Below are 17,955 nucleotides of genomic sequence, written 5' to 3'. Positions count from 1 at the left end.
TTCCACTGGAGAAACTTACTTCAATTCCTGTAGAATTACTCTGTGCTGTTAAACAGCTACCATGATTCACACTAGAGGTGGCTGCATTTCAGCAGTAGATAAAGTAGTGTCTCTATGTAATTTGTACAGTACATTAGCTTAAGGGCCTTGATCATGCAAACATTTAGTCTTGGGCCCTGTGCTTACTCTAGTGAGTAGTCATCCCATTCACATCCAGGAGATTACTCACTGCAGAAAGCGTTTAGGCCCCAAACCTGCAAAGATTTATGCATGTGCTTCACTTTAGGCATGAGTAATCCCTCTGAATTTAATGGGACTACTCACAAAATGAAGCACTTGTCTTTGCAGTATTGAGCAGTCCAGTACTAAGGGCCTGATACAACATCTATTGATGTCCGTGAAACCCTTTGTACAGACTACAATAAACATTGGATCAAGTCCTAAATGTTCACAGGACCAGGACCTATGTTTGTAAAAAATTAATCCTGTTTTAACTCAAAATTTACTGTATATTTACATCATCCTTCGCTAGATTTGATGTGTCAGCAGTTTATCCAAAGTGTAAGAAACCTGGTACATACACACAGGCGCCCTACTGCAAAAAGGTCTCTTCAGAGTTGGTGAGTCTGTCTCTCTATTTTATGTACAAAACAAACACCTTTTCAGCTCCATATGCAGAACTAAACTAAAAATTATATGTTTGGATTCTTTTTCCAGAATTCAATTTCCATGAAAAATCTGAATGGATCCATTCTGCTGCTTTCAAATTAATTTGATAATATCACTGAATCTAATCGAATCAGTCCATTTAATGTAGGTCCAATGGCAATTAAATCAATGGCAAAACTCCTGTTGATGTTCATGATATAGGATGAGGCTCTCTCCAATGTAATTTATTTCTCAGTGTAATGTGTACTTACAGAACCTTTGAGTAGATTTCCTGTGTCAGCAATTTATCCAACGTGCTAGGAATCTGTGGGTGCAGATCCTCAGCTGGTGTATCTTGGTATAACTCCACTGACTTTATCTCTCTCTCTCTATGTGCCTGTAGCAAGGAGAATTTGCAAACAATATGATTAGAATTCTTAGGGCCTGATTCACCACTGTAGCACTCCATTTTTCAATGGTATTGCATCACTGTAAAACTAGCTTAACTCAATGGTAAATCAAGCCTTTAGTTTTAACCTTACACTTCATTTTAGGGCAGAAAGGTAGGCCCAGGCACCTACAATATTGACCATGGAAGCTTTAGCTCCTCTGTGCTGCATGAGAAGGCTTCAAATTCTGGCTGGGCCAAAGCAGAGGAAGCGGCACGTCTCACCCAGATGCCCCATTTTAATTTTAAGGAGACATTGAAGAAACGCAAGTATCTGGTGAGATCTGAATTTGACTTTTTTCCCTATGTGTGGACGAGAAATCTGACTGTTTCTTCTGGTTTAATCTTTCAGCTGTTAAATGACACGGGATAGATTGAACTAGAGGTGCTGTGATTTGCATGGGTAAATTAGAATCCTGGCTTTGTTATTAAACTTTTAAAATCTTTTTCTCAATAAGAAAGAAAAACTGGGCCCAGGAACTTACAACATCAAAGATTTTCTGCAAGAAACCCGACCTGCAAGCATCAGAGGTGTTTGTGACACTGGAGAAGAGAGGTTTAGAGACTTCATTAGGGTATGTATCGGATTCAAGCAATAGATACTGCAGTACCTTGACAAGAAACATGTAAGGCAGATAATCTGGTACCTCTTGTTGCAGAGCTAAATATTATTATTGGATCACCTAATAATATGATGTACACTTTTGGGGGCCAAAACAAGTCCCTTTTACAGCTGTGCAAAATTTAAAAGTACAGTAGGTAGTGCAAGAAATAATAAGGGCCAATGCCTGGCTATGTTTCCTGATTGCTGTTCAATCTCCCAGTTGCTTGATTTGGATGATGTTACCACTGATAGGGTTAAAGAAAGCTGCTTTCTGCTCATTGGTGCCTGACATGGTCTGTTGATAGCCGAACCAAAATCATCCTAACTAACAAGGGAGTTATTCAAAGGGAGCAGATCTAGGGAAAAACTGAACCACAATATCAGTGTTTTCTATTTCACATTATTTAGGTGCCCTATTTATGTGGGACCTACACTGATTTCACTGGGGAGTTCTGTGTAAGGTATAGTTCTGGGATTGAGCCCATATGCTTGTGTGTATATACTGCAGGCTATCCAATCAGTGTCTATCGTAGATATTTCTCTAATGCGCACCATCTTACTACCTAAATATTGAATCGATATGCAGTATCAGTGTGTTAATGTACATGGGGCATACACATTTACATATATGTCCTATCCTCTGTGAATCCAGAGTATACACAGGATAGTGATAGTTAATTTTTAAAATAGCTTTTCTATAGAATAATGCTCTGCAAATATTCTACTAGCCCCAGAACTCCCTAATAAAGACTTCTAGTTCCACCAGGATGTGGGACAGAATGCTGGTAGGCACTGGCCGCTTTCTAACCCTTCAGGCTGGCCACTTTTGCCATCCCACCGCCTGCACTGCCTGGTAGAAGAAATTAAAAACTGTGTCATTTTAGTGGAGCATGACTCCTCCTTTATATAGGGCCTGAACAACAGTCAAATATCCTGTGTCGCCCTCACCACAGCCATAGAATGTTGTGTTAACACTCGGATCCGTTGCATAGCCACATGACTGCTGATTTTACAGTCGTATGTGTGAATCAACAGTGACGCGCAGTGGGAGCTTGCATGAATCACAGCTTACTGTACTTGCAACAGATCTGCTGGTGCTGGCCAGGCATCGGGTGGCCAATGAAGTCACAGACTTCCTAATTTCATAGTTAGAGATTTCATATCTAATTCGCTTTAGTATCTTTTCAGGTTTTTTTAATCAAGAACCTTCCAAGAGGCCAGATTTCCCTTTATTTGCTTGGACAGATGCAAAGATTGTACTTGATTGCTACATTCTGTATATGAAGGATAATCTGTACCTGGCCAGAACTGCCAAACTGTAGAGAGGCAGTCTGAGCCAATGCATTGGGAGTGAAGAGGAGATGTGGGGGTGAAATCCTGCTCCATTAAAAAATCAATGGGACTTTTGCCATTGGCTTCAGTGGGGCCAAGATTTCACCCAGAGATTCTATTCTGGGCTCTGCCATACACTCACTTTTTGTCCTGGGACAAGTTGTGTCACTGCTCTGTGTCTCAGTTTCCTCACCTGTAAAAGAATAATCCTCTTTGCAAAGGGCTTTGAAATCTAGGGATGAAACATTCTGACTAAGTATTGGGTAATGGCTGAACTTAGAACCAATTCTCTTTTTAGAGTTTTACCCATAACCCTCATTGATTCCAATAGGAAAGGAGTAAAGGGCTGTATTCACCCCAGAAATACAAAGAGGGTGGCATTTGTACAGGCATCATAAAGATCCAGAACTTAATTCTGTGCTGTAGGCTTCACGGCCTGGAGGCAAGTGAGATTTGACTCTAATCTAGAATTGGGGAACAGCTGCCCTCCAGGTCCAAACGGAGCCAGTTTGCATGGAGGGGATGTGGTACGGCAAGGGAATTGCTGTCTGATCTGCTCTAAAGGGGGAGCTTTGGTATTCCTTACTGGGATTCTCTTTAGGTCATCTAGAGCATAGTGTGCCCGGGGAACACCCCCATGGAACCTTCCTCTCCTTGTATTCCTTCACTTGGGGGCCATGGCAGGAGGATTGTCCAGGGTACTAGGACTTGGGAGACCCAGGTTCTACTTCCTGGTCCTCCACAGCCCTTGGGCAAGTCTCTAGGCTTTTTTGTGCCTCTGTTCCTCATCTGTACAATGCAGATGACAGCCCTGTCCTGCCTCACCGGGGTGTGCTGAGGACATTAAAGACTGAGAAGTGCTTTGCGCTCACCTGATGCAAAGCGCTGTCTAAAAGCTAGGTATTGTTAGTATCACCACCGACAATTGCAGTCCCTAGGCTCCTATGAGGCACAGTGCCTCCCTGGGGCAGCACGTCTCCACAGAGAAATGCCTAATGGAGAGGAAGGTCTGCAGGGCAGAGACTGAGGCTTTGGATGTTTGTGCACTACCTAGCTCCAGAGGGCCCAGATCTCAGGGTACGTCTACACTAGCCGCCGGATAGTGAAAGATCTATCAGGGATCGATTTATCGCATCTAGTGTAGATGCAATAAATCGATCCCTGATCGCTCTGCCGTCGACTCCTGTACTCCACCCCAGGGGAGCAGCGGCAGTCGACCCCGCACCGTGAGGACGCGAGGTAAGTCGACCTAAGATACGTCGACTTCAGCTACGCTATTCTCATGAATCTTAGGTTGATCCCCCCCCAGTGTAGATCAGGCCTCAGTTAAGACCTCTGGGCACTACTGAATTACAAAGAGTCACTGCTTTTAATATGCTTGAAATGGCAGAATCTGGCTCTTTATTGGCAGAAATCCATTTTTGTTCTTAATCCTCTCCCTCTTCTTTCTGCAGGATTGCCATCCTGGCCCTGGGACTTACGGCAAGAATGGAAACCCTTATGCCCTGATTGAGGAGAAGGAGAGACACTCGGCAAACTCTCAAGGGATAATGGACAGCAAAACCGAAAAATCTGTCTTACCTACTGCTGCGGCAAGTCTGCGCTATTTGTTTTTCATTTAGCTCCCTTATTGACTTGCACACCAGCCATTGCCCAGGGCTTGAGTGACCAGGAAGAATGAAAGTGAGGGATCTGTGGGAGCAGACCTCTCAGGGTATTTTGCTGCCTTGTTCATTACAGTGGACCACAGCAGCGTGGTTATGGTCTCCGTCTCTTGGCCAATCAGGAGCCCTCAGGTGTCTCTGAAGGCTCAGGGAGGCACCAGCATTTGCTGTTCTCTCTAGAGAGGATGCAGCCAGCTTGCAGGGGGGACGGGGGAAAGGAGGCGGGTCAAGCAGCTTCCGAAAGGGAAAGAAAAGTCGGTGAGGTTCATCTGAAGAGGTGGAGGCTTCCCAGCCTCACAGGATCTGTAGAGGAGAGAGCCCCCAGAGGCTGGAGCCGACCTGCATCAATGGCTGCTCCACGGCTCCCTCTGGTGGTACTGGCCCTTCAGGGGCTGTGCTGCCATTGGTGGAGCCTACCACAGCTGCTCAGTGGGGGAATCCACAGGAGATCTTGCAGCCGGCCTCAAGCTTCAGTGGAGCATGAACTCGTCTAGATTACTGCCCAGAGCCAGTGGGATGGTGCAGGGGATGGTGCCACAGAGAATGGCTGCTTCCCCTGCTGTTCACTTTCCCACTCTCAGAGGTGCACATGCAGGATCCCATGGAGATGGCACTGTCCCCATTCTGGGTCTCTTAGGGGTGTTCCACCTCCATGCCATGCGCAGTGGAGACTAAGCAAAGGGGATGGTCCAAGCCACTTAGTTTAAAGGCTGCCATGCTGAGGGACCACGCTTTGCATTCTGATGGTGAAGCTTTTAGTTGAGGGTACAGAGAGCAATTTGTAATGGATGATTGAAACAAACAGGCGGCTACTCGTTTATTATTTGACCACTCAAGAGTGAGCAGCATGGGTGAGAGGGAAAAGTCATGGGCAGAGCACAGGACATGGCTCTTTGGGGCAGGGTCTGCCTCTCACTAGGTATTTGTACAGCACTAAGCACAATGGGGTCCTGATCTCAGTGAGGGCCACTGGGTGCTACTGTAATATATAACAGCAATGCTGTAACTGTCTAGCAACTAACCCGTAGTTAGTGTCCGGCTTCCAATTGAGCACGACCCAGGACTCTGCTCCCTAACAGAGCGCTCACTAATGGTTGCTTTTGCTCCCCGTTGACTTTAGGGAAGTGGTTTGGGGCCAGCCACCTACAATCTTAAAAACAGTACAGATGAGATGTTGAAACGTGTGGTCAGTATTCGCGGCCCATATGACACCTTCACAGGAGACAGGTCAAAGCCTATTATCTGTGGACATTACGCTGTGGAAGTACGTACCCTTGTAAGAGTTGAGGTTTTAGTAAAACACCCTTGCCTTGATTAATAACGCAGGAACTCGTCCTGCGGGTGTGACATCTCTCAGAGTGCTGCCAGGAGAGGGGTGCTGTCAGGTTAGAGAGCATAGTTTTAAAACCCGTCCTTGCCGCTATTATTGACAACTTAGATTATTAAAACTGAGGGCCAGATCCACGGCAGGGGTAAAGCAGCACAACTCCTTTGAAATCAGTGAGGCTACAATTTATATGAAAATCTAGCCCTAAAAAACGAATTTCCTTTTTGCGACCTAGGCTGTGTCTACACTACGGAGCTCGCAGCGGCACAGCGGTATAGCTGCAGCTGCGCCGCCGTAAGGTCTCCCGTGTAGCCGCTCTTTGCCAGTGGGAGACAGCTCTCCTGCTGGCGTAACTAAACCGCCCCCAACAAGCGGTGGTAGCTAGGTTGTCAGGAGAGCCTCTCCTACCGACATAGTGCTGGCCACACCAGCGCTTTTGTCGGTGAAACACATGTTGGTAAGGGGTGTGTATGTTTTTTTCACACCCCGACCGACAAAAGTGGTAGCATAGACAAAGCCTTAGTTTGCTTGCTGTTTGCCCTTCATTTGGTAGGGACAATGAAAAGGACTCACGGCTTCCTCTCCCTACTGGCCTGGGACTGGATTCAAACCAGAGACCTAAAATGAACAAGGGTGTCTATGAGCAGTCTTTTTGCCTTGTTCCGGATGGATTCTGAGGAGGTATTCCTTTAAGAACCTCTGTTTGGAAGTTGCCTTCCTGCCTGGCAGCTTGGGGGATACCTCTCACCTGCTGGGGTGCGGAAGGCAGTGGAGTACATTTGTTACACTCTGGAAAGATATCTGCCCTAGAGAGCCCAGGGTGGGGCAGAGATTGTGCAGGGAGGAAGGAGGATGTGATCGATGTCAGTGACAAGGGAATCAAGTAGTCAGTGGACTCTGAATGAGGGTCTATGGACCTTATCCAGCTCCACTGAAGTCCATGGTCTCTCCCTGCCAGGCTTCACCTGGGGGCTGGATTGGACCCGTGAGCACAGAGATACAGGAGAGCCCCTGTGGCTGGCACCAGCAGGGCCTTGCTAGACAACTACGTCACATTTTCTCCAGCAGCAGCAGACGTCCCTTCCTCTCTTTCATCTCTTTAGAAGACATGCATCGAGCTCGGCCCCAGCAACGTCAAGAGCTTTGTGGAAGAGCTGGACACCAAGGACAGAAAGAAAAATGGTGTTTTCAGCACCCTCGCTCGGAACCCCGGCTGCCCCACGGAGCGGATCTTCTGGACCACACTCAGCCAGTGTCCACGCGCCACGGTCAGTGACACCATGTTCCTTTCCTCTCCTGTCTCTGCTGCACATGTTACTGTGCAGGACGCCATCTGCTGCAAATACACCACATGGCACTGAGAGAGACTGTGAGGCTAAAGGGGAAGGCGGGAAAACCACCTGGACCCTAGGACTGGGACAACCCCAGGTGAAATGTGCAGCTGAAGAGCAACCTGTCTGGATTGGGACAAGGGGTGATTGTGCTGGATTGGACTGCAGAGCTCTCACATAAAAGGATGGTCAGCCATTGCCAGGGCTTCCCTTTCCTGGTCACCTGCAGAGGATTCTCCGTGCAGTCAAAATTTGCCATGAGGAGGGATGGGGCAGAGCTGTCCAAAGCCATGGTCTGATTGGCCTTTCCTCTTGTGGGGTCACAGCCATGCACCATTGCCCTGCTGATAGCTCATCACCAAAAGCACCAGGGAAATCCCTGTGCCCATGATGGGCTGGAGCGGGAGGAAATGAGTAGCCTCATGATCTTTCCCTTCTACTTCTCAATTATTATTAACAAAGGCAGCTGAAACCTTTATTCCTCCCCCTTCTCTCATGCCGACTCCTCTCAGCTCTTTGAGTTGGAAGCCAGTTTTAAGGCTCCCAACTGAGTACTTAAACTAACATGGCAATTTTAAAGGAGCCCAGGGGCTGAGGAGGCAGCTGTGGGGAAAACACCTAGAGGCATTCAAAGGCCTCCCTGTCTGCACACACGAGCCTGGCTGCCTTTCAACCTCAATCTGCAACCTCTGGAAACTTTACACTAGTTTAAAAAAATAAATGGGGTTGTAAAATAGCTCCCAGGTGAGTTATTACCCAGGGTGGGGTGAGCGTGATGTGGCCATTATCCCATGAAAGAGAGCACTAGGGCTAGTTGGGGTGGCAGGGAAAAGGGGGGGGCAAATAAAGGGGAAACCTGGAGGTGTGGGTACATTAGAAGACAATGAAAGAATAACAAAATAGCCAAAGGAGCCCTGGAAAGGTGAGTCAGCCCTTTACATTCCCTCCTCCTCCGACAACCAGCTATGGTTCATTGTGGAAGGACTCATTGCATAACCCCCCTAATATTTTTTTGAGTAAAATTTGGAATTAACAGGTAGTACAGTAACAATAACCACACTTGGAGAGCAATAAGCCTCTCCGGGTTGTGTGTTGCCTGGCTACAAGTAAACTCCTCGGGCAGCAGCAGGCATCTGGCAGAACATAGCACCCCTCTACGTGCACTGGTAGCCAACCCCGCTGGGGCTCTTGGAGCTAAATTAAAATGACGGCATCCATTTGCTCAGCCACGCATTTTGAAAGAAGTGCTTCTTAGCATCTATTATTTTTATCACAAGTTATTTGAAAATTTAGCTCTTGTCATTACAATTGGCATTTTTATGGTTCCGGCTGACAGCATCTTGCAATGTGCTCTCATGTTGCTCAGGTAACTACTTACGGCCCCGATTCAGCAGCTTTAAGATGAATTTTGAGTAATCCCAACCCAGTCAGCAAAGCACAATACAACATGCATAACTTTAAACATACGCTTTTCATGGGATTTAAGCATGTGCTTAAAGTTATGCACATGCTTAAGTGCTTGCAGCATAGGAATTAAAAGTAACATCATGGGGTTCAATGGTTAGAGGCGCCCAGTGATTCCAGATCAAATGTGCTTAGATTATAAGTGAAAAGGTAGTTTATCTAACCACCCACATTGCAAACTCACTCTGGGACCTGAAGGTCGAACTGGGTTCTTTCTTCTTCATATATCATCAACAATAAAGATCTATCACTGGACTTTAGCTAACGGTTTTGTTCGTTCAAGAGAAGGATTAGAATTCAGATCACTGTCTCTCAGCTGTGTTGGGTCTTCAGGGCTAAAAGGATTAAAGAGTAGTTAACAATTTGACAGCCATAAACATCAGCAAATATAATTCTGAATTCAATTCACATGGGGAATAAATTGGATGAAGTAAGGAGAACATAAGAATATACATAAGAAAGGCCATACTGGGTCAGACCAAAGGTCCATCTAGCCCAGTATCCTGTTTTCTGACAGTCACCAATGCCAGGAGCTTCAGAGGGAATGAGCAGACCAAGTAATCATCAAGTGATCCATCCCGTCACCCATTCCCAGCTTTTGGCAAACAAAGGAGGTTTTTTGCATAATCCTGTTTCAGATTCAGGCTGCATTGCAAAGCTCCCTCTGAATTCAATGGGAACAGAAGGGTCAGGCCCATACCATGCCTGTATGACAGGATGTTGCGTATCAGTAAAGGTGGATATCTACACCACAGTTGTTAACAAATGAGTGGTGGGTCACTCTATTGAATTCCAACTGCAAATAGCAGGTTGGAGGCTTAGCACAAGCGAGAGTCTCATTTCCAGCATGCTGCTCGTTTTGTCTTTCATGTTTCTGGTGTGCTTATTCCCACCACTGCGGAACAGCAATGACTGTTTCCTGCATTTAATACTTCTCATGAAGCAGCCTCTCAGTGCTGTGGCTACCAGAATACAACAGAATTAACTGAGGCCCCAATTCAGCAAGATACTTAAGCAGGTGCCTAACTTTAAGCACGAGTTAGGTACCTATATAAGTACATCAATGATTTACCGGTTGTCACTTTGTTGTAGTATGCTGTAGGGCCAGGCTCACATGATCCAAAACCCGTGGAGCGATCGGAATACTTCAATCAACCTCCATTTTGGTCATCTGCAAAAAGGGTTGACAGGAAAGCATATCGCCTCTTTATTGGAAACACGGTGAGTGGAAAAATCTATGGTAGGAATAGATGTAGGTGCATGAAAATGTTCATGCTGTCTGCTTCTTCCATGTCACACTCACGCCCTTTACTGATCTTTCCACTGGCGGTCCAAATCCTTCTAACCCAAACAATGCTGCTCTACAGCTTTGTCCATAAACAGGTTTCAGAGACACAGACAAGCTTTCGAGCTACACAAGCCTCTTCTTCAGAGCTGAAGAGCTCTGTGAAGCTAAAAAGCAGGTTCAATAAAAGCTATTACTTCACCCACCTTGTCTCTCTCATATTCTGGGACCAACACAGCTACAACAGCACTGGAAACAACATTGCTGGAATGGACAGTAGAGACTCTGCGGTACTTTTTATAAGAGAAAGCGGTTTAGCTCTGCCTCCTTAGCCAAAATTCCCGGGACACCCTTCTCCTCCCTCATCAGTTATGCCGTGTATCAAGTGGTTACTGCTCTCCAGCCAAGTGATTGTATTTCAGGAATGTTCTAAGTTACGCTGCACATTTTAATCCTTTAGGGGGCAGGGCAACATATACACTCATAAAGTCACATTTCTATTATTGAAAAAACAGAATTTCTTTTAGCAGCAGAGTGCTGAAGGGATGGTGCTGGTAACTGCTCCTTCCCTTAATGCCCTTTCTTATATCATCTGTAGTAATAATCTTCTCAAGTTTCCCTTAGTGAAGTAGAACAAAGCCTGAAGGGCTCAAAGAAGCCAGGAAAAGCTTTAATGTGAAGTAGTCCCTATGGTGAGGGATGAGGAGCAGACTCCCTTGCAGTTTCCTGCCTTTATGCAGAAGAGTAGGCAACAGGCAATTTGAAAAAGATCAAGAATGAAGACTGCTTTGTAATTGATACAGGAACTCCAAAGATTAAATTACAGGGGTAACATTGCTATAACTTGACTAGAGCTAGTTCTAGGCTGTTGGGGAAATCACATTTCAAGGGAATGGTGCCCAAAATCTTCAGGGAAATTGGAACTGTAGGATCTGATTATGATGGTTGTTGTATAGACTCTGAACCCAAATGGAAGGATCCGGCCCTAATTCCTCCATTCTCACGTACAAGAGGTGGTGGTGGTGATTGTTGTTAAATATTCCAGATTCTTGTTTTCAAACTGAGGCCCCAATCCTGTTGCCACTGTAGTCACGGGCAGAACGTCACTAGCACATGTATAATTGCACCTTTAACGATGCAGAACCATGTCTGACTTCCTTTTTTCAGAACCCAGTTGGTGTTGGTCGCTATGACATCACAAAACAAGAAAAGTGCAAGTGGAATACTAGATACCGGTCACTTTACCAGTGTGAAACACACCGTTATCTGAGTAATCTGGAACAGGATGCATACTTACTGTAAGTGAAATGTACTATGGGTAGCATGAAGTTAGTAATGTTACACTGGTATGTGGTAGAACCTCACTAATTCTCACCAGTGAATGCAAGACCCAGTATAAATTACTGACTCTTGAAGATTGTTAAGTGAGGGCCCAAATCCTGCCTCCTGGGAAGGAAGAGATGAAGGCTGAAGCCTGGACTTCGGAGAACTGGGTTCAATTCCCTGTTCTGCCACAAATTTTGGCAAAGTCACTTAATTAATCATTGCTTCAGTTACGCATCTGGGTTCTAGTCCCACCCCTGTTGCTGGATTGCTGGGTGACCTCAAACAAGTCATTTCATCACCCCGTGCCTCAATTTCCTCCTTTTAAAACAGGGATAATAAAGCTTACCTCCTTTGTCAAGTGCTTTGAGAGCTGCGATTGAAAAGCATTAAGAGCTAGCCTGGTATGTTGTACAACTAGGGCACCCCCTGAGGGTGATGGTTGGTGCCTCTGTTGCCCCATATGTCCTTCCCTGGCTATGGATGTTGCTACAGAGCTGGTTCGGAATTCGGGGCGTTGCCCTCCCGCTATCCGTTTTAGGAAGGATGCACCCTTCCAGGGGGCTTAATGCAGTCCAAATGAAAAAAGCAAACCAAATAGTCCTGCAGCTCACAAAACAGTCTGGGCTCACCCTGTAGCTCCAAAAGGTCAGTAGGCTCTGTGGAGAGGACTAGGCTCTTAACTTCTTATATGGCCAAAGGACCTAGTCCGAGGGCCCTGAGCTCTTAAAAGAAAACCTAAGCAAATATGGCCCCTCTACTTCTTTAGAGGGGACCAGACAGAAGAGGCACTTCAACACCTTTCCTGATAAACAGTACCTGCATGGTAGGGGGGTTAGGGAGCTCCCTGATCAAGCTTTAGTCACTTCAGTGGCAACCACAGTCTGGGTTTGGATCCTCCTTTTTAAGATTCACCCCTTTGCAGGCTTGACAACCCTCACAGGTGTACCAGGTTGAGGCTGATTATGCCCAGAGGAGCTTTTTAACCCTTCCTGAGCAGGGTGAGGATCTGCCCCACCATAGGGAGGTATTATTAGTTATGAGACCTCACTGCAGTAGTTCTCTGCTTTGGAGTGAGGATTAGCAAGGTTCTGTTGTAGGACGGAATAAAGGTCTATCATAGTTCTGTTAAGGTTTGTTTACGTTTTCCTCTCTTGATCTCTAAGAGTTGTTTGACTATTGTCTGTGCTGGGGTTGCAAAGATGTAATTGAGGGCAGCATTTTGTGTTGCTGCAACTAGAGTTCGCTAACACATCTTGAGATGATGTAAGAGAATCCAGCTTTCACGCTCTTGTAGCTGTTCACTCTCTAGTTAACAGTCAAGCTTGTAATAACTTCATTTTTATCAACGCAAGCTTAGACTAAAGAAAGATTAATACAGTCAATAATTTGAGTCTACTTGTTTTTTCCTCCCCTTTTACAGACAGCGGATCAACCCTGTTAATAGAGGGCATTGGAACAATTTGGTTTCTGCTGCAAATGATCCAGATACCTCTGCACAAGCTATTGCTACTTCAAACTAAGTGCATGCTGTAAAGCAGCAGGCAGGTGGAGACACTGTTAAATAAAGACTGATTATAAGAAGGACAATACTTACAACGTACAATACAGCTGCACACAAGTCAAGATAGTCTAAAACGACCTACAGTTTTGCTCTGCAATAACACACTTAAAACCCACCAGCAATCTTACTTTTTCTTTCTGTGATTGCAGTTATTTTCACTTTTGGTTGTGTATACATGACATAAATTTATGAAGAGGATATTTGGCAGAATTTTAGATAGGTACATTTTCTTCCCCAAAATAGGAGTGCTGGTGGGTAACTCTTTGAATGTTAAATATTTCCTTTTCCATCAAATTGCTTCATTCAAGAAATTGCATACATATTTTTTGTAATATAAATGCAAAGTTCTGTACATTGCAACTGATGGCTTTTGTTCTCACACCAAGCAAAAGAATTGGCTAAAGTCAGTACAAATCAAGTGGCGCTGCATTCTCAAAGGATGGCGGTTACATTGATTGAAAAAGGAGAGCCCTTTTGTGGCCAGAACACCAGATCTAGATTTCAGTGACATTACCCAGAATCTGTGTAGTTTAAATAGATAAAGCATACTTCAGAAGGCAAAGCTAAAATCATCTACTTTATCAGCAAAATACATTTTTTACATTGTAAACTTGCCAACACAAAGCAGTAGTTTTACACAGATTAGAAGTGAATATATAACAGTACTTCATTTCATTTTGTCCTTTTTCTGAAAATAAAGATACTTACCATTGCTTTAAAGCAAATAAAATATTAAATATATCCTTGTTTTACATATAAGGTAACAGATGGAGAAGCAACATGACTGACCCAAGTCACACGGCACATCAGTTTCAGAAGGGAGACTAGAAGCCAAAACTCATGCCTTCATACTCTAACTACCAGACTAGTCTGTATGCCAGCAATTGCAGCCCTGTTAGAAAAGGGCTGGCAGTCAAATCAATAGGGCTAACTGCTAATCCCTCCAATTCAAAGCTCACAGATATGAATCATTGACAGGGAGAGGGGAGATCAATGGTTGTGTTTTTTAATATTTCTTGCCTGGTTTTTATAGGTAAGCGCTTGGTAGAGGCTGTACTGCTCTTCCCAACTTGTCGAGACTTTTCACATGCAAAGAGTTGAATCTACTTGTCATCCAGGGATATTGGTAGAGAGTGTTTGCAAAACACTTCAGCTGAAAGGTTTTACATAAGCATAAAATATTATTTTATTGTATGACTGGCCTGTCCAGACAAGGTCTGCTGTGGAGCCAGTGGATTAGGGAGAGCACAGTGGCAGGAGGACTATGCTTAGAGGTATCATTGGATCCCATAAGAAGTTAACCCTAGAGGCTATGAAGAAGGCCAAAAAGGTGGTTGTTGGTTGATAAGTAAGAATGAGTATGGGTAGTTACTGGAGAAAGTGAGCAATAATAAAAATATCTGGGCTGCTCAGGGTTAACCTTTGCAAAGTCTAATAATGATGTGTATACCCAACTAGAATAATTAAGTTTAATTGTAATTAGATGTCAATTGTGGCTGATTAAATATACTTATTAGTCTGCAATTACTCTGTGGTGTAAGGCATAACTGAACACAGGTAAAAATAGGGTGAATGAAAGAAATGCAGATTCTTGTAATAGAAAGAGTGAGTTAAGGAAAAGGTTGGTCCTTGGAGGGAGAGTAGGATGGAGATATCTGTATTATTTGGTGGGCAAGTGCAGGCGAAAGAAGAACTGGTGGTGTAACATAGGAATCAAGGCCCAGATCCACAATGATACTTAGGCGCCTAATCCCCATTTTTAGGCACCACTGTGATCCACAAAATCCTTGCTTGGCTATGTTCAACCCTGTAGGCACTTAAACTCATTTGGCACCTAGGTTTTTGCGGTAGAAGTTCCCTAGGTGTCTGTTTCTGCCTCTGGACATGCACACTTCTGCCTTGCTCTAGGTGTCCGGGCACCAACGGCAGCCTAAGCTCCAGAGTGATGCACAAGGATCGCAGAGGAAAGATAGGTGCTTCTTCGCCTAAGTTGTGTGTGGGGCCTGATCCAGTAGGCAAGCTCAGAAGCTGCCCAGCTCCACCCAAAATGGGGTGGGGAGTATCTCCCTTGTCACCTTTAGTGCAGTGGTTACAGCACTCACTCAGGATGTGGGAGACCACTTTCTAGTTCTCCCTTTGCATGCGGAGAAGAGATTTGAACAGGGACCTCCCCACAACTCTCAGCTGAGTGGCTGAGTCATTGCACTATGGAATATTCCAATGTAGGGCTCCCTAACTCTCCTACTCAATAATTGCGTAACTAAGTATTAATTGGGCCAGAGTAAGTGAGAATGACTCTGTAGCCCAGTGGCTGGGGCACACCCCTGAGAGGTGGCAGATCCCTGTTCAAATCCCTTCCTATCAAGCAAAGGGGCAATCTGAACCAGTGGTCTCCCACATCCTGAGAGAATGCTCTAACCCTTAGGCTAAAGCTTATAAGGGAGGTCCTCCCTCTGCCAGCTGTTTTGTATAGTTAGGTAGCCAGTGAGCATGGCTACCAGATCAGGCCCCACACATGACTTAGGCAGAGGAGCACCTAGCTTCTTCCAGTTCATGGATCACAGACAGAGACAGACACCTATCTCTGTGAGAGGAGCAGGGTTTAGGACACACCCATCTCATCAATATCTTCCTTTGGCTAGCTTAGGTAGTTCTCCGCCCAGCATGCTGGCTTTGCGGATTGCATTCTAAGGTGCCTATCTCTCGCTATTCCTTCTATAGGAGCATAGGCACCTAACATGGCTTTTCTAGGTGATCTTCTAGGGGCCTAAGTCCCTTTTGTGGACCTGAGCCCAAACGTTATCAAAGATGCAAGTCCGATCCAAAATAATTTAGATTGTTCAGGTGACTGGGCCAGCAAATGGCAAATTCATCACAGTTCAGAAAAATTTAAGTTCGGTAGTCTCGCAGCCAAGACCCAGTGTAACAGCTACATGTCATCCTGATCAAGAAAAAGGTCTAAGTTAACAAAAGAAAGTCACTGAAGCCTTCAGTCCACTGCAATGTTTAATTAAGGAGTATATTAAGAAGACAGAATTAATCCACCACCGCAGCCCTTATTGGACCCCATTTGGAACACTGGTCACACTGACAAAGAAAGGAGATTGTCCTGAAGACGATGCAGAGAGGGAAACAAGAAAGATGACTGGCATTATTATATCTTGACTTTAGTAAAGCTTTTGATACTGTCTCCCATGAGCTTCTCATAAACAAACTAGGGAGATGCAATCTAGATGGAGCTACTATAAGGTGGGTGCAAAACTGGTTGGAAAACCGTTCCCAGATAGTATCATCAGTGGTTCACAGTCATGCTGGAAGGGCATAAGAAGTGGGGTCCTGCAGGGATCAGTTCTGGGGTCCAGTTCTGTTCAATGTCTTCATTAATGATTTAGATAATGGCATAGAGAGTACACTTACAAAGTTTGTTGATGATACCAAGCTGGGAGCCATTGCAAGTGCTTTGGAGGATAGAATTAAAATTCAAAATGATCTGAACAAACTGGATAAATGGTCTGAAGTAAATAGGATGAAATTCAATAAGGACAAATGCAAAGTACTCCACTTAGGAGGGAACAATCAGTTGCACACATACAAAATGGGAAATGACGGTCTCGGAAGGAGTACTGTGGAAAGAGATCTGGGGGTCATAGTGGACCACAAGCTAAATATGAGTCAACAGTGTAACACTGTGCAAAAAAAGCAAACATGATTCTAGCATTAGTATTCTAGTATTAGCAGGACTGTTGTAAGCAAGACACGAGAAGTAATTCGTCCACTCTACTCCATGCTGATTAGGCCCCAACTGGAGTATTGTGTCCAGTTCTGGGCGCCACATTTCAGGGAAGATGTGGACAAATTGGAGAAAGTCCAGAGAAGAGAAACAAAAATAATTAAAAGAAAAGATAAGCTATTACTTGTGGCACCTTAGAGACTAACCAATTTATTTGAGCATAAGCTTTCGTGAGCTACAGCTTACTTCATCAGATGCATACTGTGGAAAATACAGATGTTTGCTTTTATACACACAAATCATGAAAAAATGGGTGTTTATCACCACAAAAGGTTTTCTCTCCCCCCACCCCACTCTCCTGCTGGTAATAGCTTATGTAAAGTGATTACTCTCCTTACAATGTGTATGATAATCAAGGTGGGCCATTTCCAGCACAAATCCAGGTTTCCCCCACACCCTCCCCAAACAAACCCACTCTCCTGTTGGTAATAGCTTATCTAAAGTGATCACTCTCCTTACAATGTGTATGATAATCAAGGTGGGCCATTTCCAGCACAAATCCAGGGTTTAAATAGAACATCTGGGGGGGGGGGGGGGAGGTTAGGAAAACAAGGGGAAATAGGTTACCTTGCATAATGACTTAGCCATTCCCAGTCTCTATTCAAGCCTAAGTTAATTGTATCCAATTTGCAAATGAATTCCAATTCAGCAGTCTCTCGCTGGAGTCTGGATTTGAAGTATTTTTGTTGTAATATCACAACTTTCATGTCTGTAATCACGTGACCAGAGAGACTGAAGTGTTCTCCGACTGGTTTATGAATGTTACAATTCTTGACATCTGATTTGTGTCCATTTATTCTTTTACGTAGAGACTGTCCAGTTTGACCAATGTACATGGCAGGGGGCATTACTGGCACATGATGGCATATATCACATTGGTAGATGTGCAGGTGAACGAGCCTCTGATAGTGTGGCTGATGTTATTAGGCCCTGTGATGGTGTCCCCTGAATAGATATGTGGGCACAGTTGGCAACGGGCTTTGTTGCAAGGATAGGTTCCTGGGTTAGTGGTTCTGTTGTGTGGTATGTGGTTGCTGGTGAGTATTCGCTTCAGGTTGGGGGGCTGTCTGTAGGCAAGGACTGGCTTGTCTCCCAAGATTTGTGAGAGTGTTGGGTCATCCTTCAGGATAGGTTGTAGATCCTTAATAATGTGTTGGAGGGGTTTTAGTTGGGGG

General features: G+C 44.8%; 1 protein-coding gene across 1 annotated transcript; it reads left to right on the top strand.

Annotated features, from left to right (window-relative positions):
• The first annotated feature begins 391 nt into the window (after positions 1 to 391).
• CIMAP2 (ciliary microtubule associated protein 2) lies at positions 392 to 13,627 on the top strand. Its single transcript, XM_075131991.1, has 9 exons — positions 392 to 409; positions 1,203 to 1,373; positions 1,555 to 1,671; positions 4,487 to 4,624; positions 5,817 to 5,960; positions 7,127 to 7,291; positions 9,911 to 10,039; positions 11,271 to 11,401; positions 12,850 to 13,627. The coding sequence occupies exons 1-9, from the start codon at positions 392 to 394 to the stop codon at positions 12,947 to 12,949; spliced, it is 1,113 nt and encodes a 370-aa protein (XP_074988092.1). The 3' UTR covers positions 12,950 to 13,627.
• The last annotated feature ends 4,328 nt before the right edge of the window (positions 13,628 to 17,955 follow it).

Source organism: Caretta caretta, chromosome 8 (assembly GCF_965140235.1).
Source record: "Caretta caretta isolate rCarCar2 chromosome 8, rCarCar1.hap1, whole genome shotgun sequence".
In the NCBI taxonomy this organism is placed as follows: domain Eukaryota; kingdom Metazoa; phylum Chordata; order Testudines; family Cheloniidae; genus Caretta; species Caretta caretta.
The sequence above is the reverse complement of the archived record's forward strand: the minus strand, read 5'-3'. Positions and strand labels throughout refer to the sequence as shown.

Excerpts from the sequence above, each read along its gene's own strand:
- CIMAP2 (XM_075131991.1), top strand. Across the intron at positions 1,672-4,486 it reads GGTTTAGAGACTTCATTAGG|GATTGCCATCCTGGCCCTGG; the intron begins GTATGTATCGGA and ends TTCTTTCTGCAG. Across the intron at positions 10,040-11,270 it reads GCCTCTTTATTGGAAACACG|AACCCAGTTGGTGTTGGTCG; the intron begins GTGAGTGGAAAA and ends TCCTTTTTTCAG.